At 50.3% G+C, this 9,181-nt stretch overlaps 1 protein-coding gene across 1 annotated transcript; it reads right to left on the reverse strand.

Annotated features, from left to right (window-relative positions):
- Window positions 1–1,188: 1,188 nt before the first annotated feature.
- Window positions 1,189–7,202, reverse strand: LOC135829345 (protein Hikeshi-like). Its single transcript, XM_065341751.1, has 3 exons — window positions 6,682–7,202; window positions 5,108–5,344; window positions 1,189–2,553 (listed from the first exon to the last, which is right to left on the reverse strand). Exons 1-3 carry the CDS (start codon window positions 6,709–6,711, stop codon window positions 2,191–2,193), a joined length of 630 nt encoding a protein of 209 aa, XP_065197823.1. The 5' UTR covers window positions 6,712–7,202; the 3' UTR covers window positions 1,189–2,190.
- Between the last annotated feature and the right edge of the window lie 1,979 nt (window positions 7,203–9,181).

Raw genomic sequence — 9,181 nt, forward strand, 5'->3', positions numbered from 1 at the left:
ATACCGAATAGCGGCTGGGGGAAATGTTGTCGTCAGTGTGGACAGTGGCAATGATCGCAACGCGTGACGAGGCTCCCGCATGCTTCGGACTCGACCGCAAACAAAACTACCGCCAGCGCGGTGGCGTTGTGAGCTCGATCACGGGTTTAGGGGTCGCCGCTCTTACGATGTGCATCGGGCTGGGGCAGCTGCCTGGCGAGCAAAGCGCGCACGCCACAATCTGAGAATGGCAGCATAGTGTCTGCACTGCACATTGTAACTACTCGTGCTGCTGTTATACTTACAACACCATGCGCACAAACAAACATACTCTCACATAGGATACTGTACACATACACACGGGCATGTATAAAATCATGCACTCATACGCTAACGGCCTAGAAAGGACATCAACGCTTGATTTTCTGCCGAAATGATGCAGCTGACATACTGCAGTTTTCACGCCTTGCCAAATTCTCCGATGTTTCAGACTTTGCTGCTTTCGACTCTGTTATCACGTACCAAAACTCTCCCTCCTGCGCTTGTGCCGCGGATTTACACACATGCATGTCTGCTCGCTGCTATTCTTCTTGTTCAGCAAGCCATTGCCGTTTTTACTCCCACGCCCGCCCTTGACCGTAGCATGTCTTCAAGCATATTCTTTAGTTATTGTTTTTTTTTGTTCCATGGCATCACGCTCTGTCATTTAACTTGCCTCATTTTATAAGAATTACGTAACCCAGTACAATGCCCACAGAGTCTCTCTGTCCACTGTTTCATGACGTGGCGAAGTATAATTCTAATTTTGTTATGTGGAATGATAAAAGATTCCAATCAGGCCTGGATTTGTCTTGACACACACACACACATGCACACACCTTTTGACGCCCTTCGCCGGAGGCGATGCTACAGCAGAAGCCATAGCAACTTGTGCTGGGATTGCACCATTGGACAGCTTGCAAGGCTGAAGAATTGACCACCACTATTCAGCCTGGTCTACACCACACAACTATGAAGTGGCTTTTTCTGGCCAGTGAATCCCTACACACACACACACACACACACACACACACACGTCAGATGGTGTGGCCGCACACACACACACACACACACACCACACACACACACCACACACAGACAAACGGTGCATTCGGGCAAGCTCAAGGGCTTCTTGGCAAGCAGAACGCAACACAGCGTACGACGAAAGAATCAATTCAAGTTTCTTTAAAAACAATTCTAGCGATGAGCCGAATCTGTCAGTTCGAAAAACAAGATCTGGCATGAATAGGATTAAAAAAGGCACACAACCTCTGTGTGATGGCGGGAAACAACTAAGAGAGTTCTAAAAATGGAGCAAAACTCAGGGCACCCACCAGGAGGAAGCAAAGTCGTCGAGTTACCTGGTGTCGCAAACATCTGGTCTGTGGCAGCGGCGCTTGCCATACACAGCATAGCTAGCTACGCCGACGCAAGCCTTGATGGAGTTGTGCCTGCCTCAGCCGTCGCACGGTGGACTGCAGACGGTCGCTGAGCAACGCCCGCCATTCTACCGTGGGTGCGGAAGTAGTATGTGTCAAGCCGGTTATGTGGTGGGTACACGCCCCGCCCCCCCCCCCCCAAAGGGGTACTATCAATAAGACCTCTTTTTGGGCAGGGACATGCCCCACCCCAAATGGGGTACTATCAATGATACCCCATTTTTGGGAGCAGTGACATGCGCCTACCACAGAACCGGCTCTACACAGACTACTTGCGGAGCAGACACAGATGCTGCCGCCTTGGCCGGCAAGCAACGCACACCGCACCACTCGCACGGTGTGTACCACTGAGCGGTGTCCAACAACAGCCTTCCAGGAGCAGAGCACAGTGACAGTGGAGTAGAGTGTACGTAATGCTGCGCTATGATCTCCAGTAGAAGATGACAGTGGTCAGTGAACTCCGTCACAAGTTCAACATGTGCAGAGATCGCAACACAATGAGCTCAAGGCCGAAGCATGAACATTACCGTCGTCATCGTCATCATTTTCACGAGGGAAGTCACGACATCATCATCATTTTCACTAGGGAAGTCATGACGTCATCATCATGTTCACGAGGGAAGTCATGACGTCATCATCATTTTCATGAGGGAAGTCATGACGTCATCATCATTTTCATGAGGGAACTCACAACATCATCATCATTTTCACGCGATAAGTCTCGACATCATCATCACTCCTTCCAGAAGTTGGGGTTGAGCTGCAGCTTGCGCATGAAGTTCTCGAACCACTTCTGCAGCGCGGACGCGGGCACAAAGCTCTCGCCGGGCTGCGGCGTCATTTCGGCCTGCGTAAGCGCAAACGACGTCATGTAGTTGTAGCAGCTCTCGACACACTTCCGCGGGAACACCGTCATGGTGTCGGCCGTGCTCACCTGGGCACCGGGCAGCGGTGTCTCCTGCTGGATCTGCAGTAGCGGCGTCACAACGATGCCCACCTGCACGACGGGCGTTGCCAGGGCGGCGGCGGTGGCCGGCGTTGGGAAAGCGGCGCCAAACGGGTTGCTGATCCCCTCGGACGGCTTGACGGGGGTTACCTGAAACAGCAACAACGATGACGACGACAAGAACAACAAGAACAACAACAATTCTTATTGTTAGTTATTGGCGATGGTGCCATCGTGAGAATAAAGAATTCAAAAACAATAACAACAACAACGACAACAGCAGCAGCAACAACAACAACCAACAACAACAACATCTCTTAGGGGCCGTCCGTAAATATCGATGTTTTTTTAGAGACGATATTTGTTCCTATCTCCCCAGACTCTCCCCCCTAATACGAACATACATACATTTATGCAGTGGACCGATATTTTTTATATTGAACGGCTTGTGTGTACAGCTACAGTCAAACCTCGTTAGGACGAACTTCAAGGGACCGAACAAATTTGTTTGTCTTATCGGGAGTTCTTCTTATCCAGATCTGACGAAAAATCGATATGCATATCAGATGGATTGTATTTACGTGAAGGTGCATGCTGTGGTACATGGGAAGCATGTTATTCTTAGCATAAGCCAGAAACAGGTACATGTAAGTACAATGACAAAGTGCAATGAATCACGACTGTGTCGAAAGTTCGTACAACGCACTGATTATTTTGTTCAAAACACGCTTGAAAACAATTTGCACTGTACGTACAATATGACCTCGACGAAAAAAAGAAGAAAAAAGGCAGCCAGCCCACGCGCACGCTTGTGGACCGAAAGTTCGTACTACATGTACATGATCACACTGACTTTGTTCAAATCACACTTGAAAAAAGTTCGTCTTCACGAAAGTTCACTGTACAGAAGTTCGTCGTAAACGAATAATTTTGACTTGAATTGATGCCTGGCCAACCATAGGATTGGCCTTAGTTCGTACTAATGGAAAGTTCGCCTTATCAGTGTTCGTCCTAACAAGGTTTGACTGTACTGTAAAAGCAGAAATTTTCGGTAACTTCGGTGCCGACAATTTCTACCGAAAATAAAACGCACCGAAATTTTCGGTACAACCGATACTGTATACATGTAGTACTAGCACACTTGCCTGGAAAACGGGTTTTACCGAAAATTTCCCTCCACCGAACTGCCGATTTTGGAGAATACCGAAAATATTACAAAATTTCTGCTTTTACAGTAGGTACATAATACGTGCTGCAGTACTACAGTGCATTTCAAAACTATAGACGCGTAGGGTTTTTGAAATATTTCAAATTTGCCTGGAACTTTTTGAGAATAGTTTTCGGAATATTGCTCAGGATCGCTCCACAATTGCTCTCATATAGTTTCTAAAGGATTGGATAACAGACGCCCAATTTGGAAAAATTTATGCACAAAGTGATCACAGATTTTATGTGGTATAGATGCTGGCATAACGGTTTTTGCCTAGGTACGCGTCTATAGTTTTGAAATGGACTGTAGTAGTAGTACAAGTCACACGGTTCAAGTGCCTGCATGCTGCATGGTGCACGAGCCGCGACAAGCAAGTACAAGGTGCATACCTAAAAATAGCGTATGTGAAGATCGATATTTTTTTCCGCGAAAAACAACGAACAGCGTCAAAAAACCCTCCCCCCCCCCCCCATACGAACGAATATCGTCTCTAAAAAAAACATCGATATTTACGGACGGCCCCTTATTGGCCACAGGCCATCGTGAGAATAAAGATTCGAAGCAAGAACAACAACCACGACAAGAACAAGAACAACAACGTGAGAATAAAGATTCGAAACAGAAACAAAACCAACACAACAAACACAAGTAAGGCAACAGACGCACACTTCGCTTCTTAACTTCCACGGTTGCCCCATAACGCCTTTTACAAATCGTGTTCAAAAGTGAAAGAAAGCAAACATTCCGCCGTGGGTGAACCCATCACAGCTCGAGGTAGGAGTTGCACACTCTTGGTTATCTGGTTATGTACTCTTGCCCATAGGTACTGTAGTCTGCTCAGTGATGGGTGTTGTGTCACGGTAGCTCCAAGCTCACGCTGGAACTCACCCTGAAGAGAGCACCGGGCGTGTAGTTGGCGATGTGCCCGAGGTACGGTGATCATCGTGGCATTACTCTTTATCGCTATCGCTCGATTCTGGACCACTTCGGTGACTCAGATGATGTTCTGTGATCATTGTGGCATTGGACTGTATCGCTATTCTCAAACACAGTACTGTAAAATCGGAAAGTTTAACGACCAAAAGGTTTATGTTTTTGTAATTTTTGGCATGATAACGTGCAGAAATGCTACCTGGCCACCCATCTGTATACACATCTTTACACAGACATCTCAAACCGGGTCCGCGATTACGTTTCTTCAGCTAACGAAAACAATCGGTCGCTAAAACGCTAGACTTTGTGACTCGTTAGACTTTCCGGTTCTACAGTACGCTCCAAGCTCGCGCTGGAACTTTCCATACTTCACCCATTATAAGTCACACTCAATTGTAAGTCGCACCCCCCCCCCCCCCCCCCATTTCCAGGTCCATGTCATTGTCGTTTTGATACATTCACTTCAGTAGTAAGTCATGCTCGATTGTAAGTCGCACCCCCTTTGTTGGCCATGAAGTTAAGTGTAAAAAGGTGCAACTCATATTCGGGCAAATACGGTACCTTGAATATGGCGCTGGGCTTGTCATTGGCAATATGCCCGAGGTACTGCCAGGCCACACCGCGGCCACCACCGCCGTCCCCGCAGCTCTCCGGCCAGCCCAGGTAGATGGAGCCACCGAAGCCGTCGCCGAACGGCACCTCGCCGGTCATGAAGATCACAATGTGACGAACACCGTCCGGCTGCTCCAGCGCAAACAGGAACTGGTCGTCGGACACCTGCTGCGGGCCGCCTTGCACCTGGAACAGAAACGGCAGCAGCCAGGACAACACACACACACACACACACACACACACACACACACACACACACACACTTGCTAACTTACACCTGCCCATCGCTGAAGCGATGATAGCGAACAAGCTATGTTAGACATAGCAACGTGTGCTGGGACTACATCATTCAACAGCCTGCAAGGCTGCCGAATTGGCCGTCACTAATTTTAGCCTGGTTTACACCACACCCGCTGATACAGTACACACGTGCACACACACGTACACATACACACATAACGACTTGGACCAGGAACAAGACACGGAATAACAGGAGCGGTGGAAGCAGTTTTAGATTGGTCCGGCCATACCAGGGTCGGTCATACTTTGTGCATGATTCCTGCCCCCCCCCCCCCCTTTTTACACACACACCCTTTTCTTTGCCGGAAAGGGATATGTACAAAAAAAATTCACGGTTCGCGTGAGACTCGGCTGGAAGCCGGGCTTTCCGCATCCGTAGGAACGCCACCACCCTTCAAGGATCAAGGTGCAGATACAGCTCCTAAAGCGGTGGGAGGTGAGTAGATCAGCTCACCAGCAGATATGTACAATGTAGTGTGCAATGTTTGTCGCAGCATTGTCTCTATCCGCATTCTCTCTCTCTCTCTCTCTCTCTCTCTCTCTCTCTCTCTCTCTCTCTCTCTCTCTCATCTGCATTATATGCGCCTGCTCGTTGTAAATTAACCAGTCCCCGTCTTGTCCCGCAAAGGACTCCTGTGTGGCTTGCAGGCCCAACACATTAATGGTGGGTACACATAACGGCTCAGCAGTTAACACCCCCGTTGCACGTTGGTGGCCAAAGAGTTGGTCCGGCCATGGCCTGACCAACCGATGTGCATGGCGCCACCCGGGCTTCAGAGATCAACTGCTTTCTGTATGCGACGGGCCGCTTCCAAGCGCAGCCGTGAACCCCGGGATTGCCCTGCAATTCAACATTTCTCCGGGAAACTGTTGAGGGGCACGCCATCATTTTCAAGTTGTGTACACACACAAAGTACAGTACATGTACAGTACAGACGTACTCACCCCCAATTGCTGCTTTTCACAAATTCATTTCCGGAGAAACGTAATCAACGGTTCGGTCATGAAATAGCCGTAATGTGGACGTTGAATACATTTAGTGTTATTTCTCTAAGTTAGATTTTCTATAATAGTTCAATTTTGTTTTCAGCGTCCTTTAGTACAACGAAGATTCCTTTTTTCTCTACACAATTTCTTCACATTTTCATCGTTTTATTGAATATTATTCGAAAGGAAATTTGTGAGAATATGAGTGTGAGTCAGTGTTCCACAAATCAACTCACCAATCGTCCAGGAACAATGAGGCCAAACATCGTGAATAAGGCGTTGGCGGAAATCGATATTCAGTCTCAAAGGAAATACTGTACCAGACTGTACTCAAATTCCTGGGGCTGCAATCTCTCTATCGGACACGAGCTCTGATATTGGAGGAATACACCTGACCATGTGCTGTCCAGACTACAGCATCGTAGGTCTACTCGTAGCGCGTTCACTAGAGAATTCCATCACGAGCACAGCCGAGCGTTCACAGTTTCAGACAACGAGAGGCGTGGGCAGGTGTGAGCACTTCTGTCGTTCCAAAAAACTGTAATCAAATTCACACTTTTCCAACAGACACACGAGCTGCTGCTCTGCTCCTACAAATACTACGAGGTGAACTGCTGGCGGCCAAGATTAGAATGATGCAGTACGGCAAGCAGCCTGAAGTTTTGTAGCTTGACCACGCCAAACAATCCGCAATGGAGACTGCCACAGTCTGCTGTGAGTAGATCAAGATTCTGACAAGAAGGATGAAGAAGTTAGTTCAAAAAATTAATGATGTCGAAATAGTCAAACGACCTTTCGACCGGACAGTTCCTGTTTTTTCCTGCTTTCGTTGCTATGGCGAAATATCGCCAGGGCGCTAGGGCGGCACCGGGAAGGCCGCGTTACGTAAGACGTACGGGATTGACGTCATGCCCGCGCGGATTATGTTCAAACTTCAAACTCCACGTTGCACTTTTGTCTTTGAGCAAGAAGAGAAAATAATACTAGTACATGTAATTCCCAAACTCTGCCAAAAAATGATCTGATGGTGTGGTGTGGATGTGATATCCTTACCTGCGTATAAGGTTTACTTTGTTTTAGATCCATCTTGCATTCCACAATTCACCGTAGTCGGAGGGTAATTTCCGCAGCACGATAATGTCCAAGCCGTTTGGAGATGTGTTTCGTTGGCCCTGCTCTGTGTGGGTGGAAAGTCAGCGCAAATGGTGCATCTGCAAATTGTACCTGTTCAAGGACAAGCTGGCCATCGCGCTGTGCAAGGTCTGGGACGTGGAGGCCGACCCGGACATGCTGACGATCTACGTGAGCGTAGATCTGACGGCGCTGCTTGACGCTCGCCTCTCGTACACCTGGACTGGCTATAAGACGATGGTGTTGACGGGCAACCCGCCGCCCAGTGATGGTCAACCGTCGGCGATGAGCTGGACCGGCGTGGGTGCCCGCGAGTGCCTGGCCAATGGCAACGAGCTGTGGCTGTCGTATTTGAAGAGCGCCTCGTCTGCGCTGAACGCCATTCAGATGTTTCGACGCGATTGCCTCATCTCGTTCTGTCGGCAAACACAGGCACACTCTTCTGCTAGCACGGCAGCATCACAGCAACCACAACAACAGCAGCAGCAAGATGACGACTCCAGTGCCGTGCAGCAGAAGATGATAGAGCTGCAGGAGCTGGCCGCGGACAGCGAACGCACGCTGGGCGCAGCGGCGGTGGAGCTGGACGCCCAGCGCGAGTCCCTGGAGCGCAGCCACGCCAAACTGAAGGGCATGGGCGAGCACCTGAAGGTCGCCGAGCGCCTCCTCGGGCAGGTGACGTCGTTCTTCCCGGCGATGAGGTCGTCGTCGAAGCACGCCGCCGACGTCCATCGCACGGGCGCAGGCGCCGCGTCGACGCACTGCGTACTGTACACGACCGAAGGCAACTCGCGCATGCTAACCGGTCGCATCGGGCTGTACCCGCACGCGAGCTCTGGCCAGGCAACATCCGGTGGCGACAGTAGCAGCAAAGTGAACGTTGTGCTGCAGAGTTCCGCCGGCACGGTTCTGGACAGCGACAACGTAATGTTGATCGCCGTTGACGCCCACCAGGCGAACCTGATCAGCACCGGCGCTGACGGAAAACAGACGACGATCGCGCTGTGCGCGCCGCGCATCACCGACATCTTCCAGGTGGCGATTCCGGTGTCGTCGTCGGCAACTGCGTCGACGGTGCCCGGATCGTCGCCGCCCGCCGTCGCCCACGGCAACCCGGCGACAACGGCCGCCGAAGGGGATTCCCCGCTGGGAGCCGTGTCGGAGAGTCTCCAGCGTATGAAGGTGATGGCGCTGCAGGCGGGCGATGAGCTCCAGGGGCAGAACAGGTTGCTGGATGAGATGAATGGCGACGTGGATAAGGTCAGTACGCAGGTGGTCAGCATGACGAAGAAGACAGCCGTTGCCGTGTGAGCAAGCTGCTGACTGCTACTGTACTACTGGTTTGGCTCTGGACCTGGCGCGCGTGACATCTCTGTGTCTCTGCCGCTATGAAGCGGGCGCACACACCCACGCGCGCACACACACACACACACACACACACACACACACACACACACACACACACACACACCTGTACAAGCCTGCTTTCCTCCGGTCTCTCGTTCACTCCCCGGCGTCGCTAGTACACTATTATCGGCGCACGCTAACGGACGCTGAATGTCTATTGCAAGCCTGCAATGGCACCTGCAAACAATGTACCAGTGG

This window comes from Sycon ciliatum, chromosome 13 (assembly GCF_964019385.1).
Source record: "Sycon ciliatum chromosome 13, ocSycCili1.1, whole genome shotgun sequence".
NCBI classification, from domain to species: Eukaryota; Metazoa; Porifera; class Calcarea; order Leucosolenida; family Sycettidae; genus Sycon; species Sycon ciliatum.

Excerpts from the sequence above, each read along its gene's own strand:
- LOC135829345 (XM_065341751.1), bottom strand. The coding sequence starts at position 6,711 with ATGTTTGGCCTCATTGTTCCTGGACGATTG. Across the intron at positions 5,345-6,681 it reads TCATTGTTCCTGGACGATTG|GTGCAAGGCGGCCCGCAGCA; the intron begins GTGAGTTGATTT and ends TTTCTGTTCCAG. Across the intron at positions 2,554-5,107 it reads AGCCCAGCGCCATATTCAAG|GTAACCCCCGTCAAGCCGTC; the intron begins GTACCGTATTTG and ends TTGCTGTTTCAG.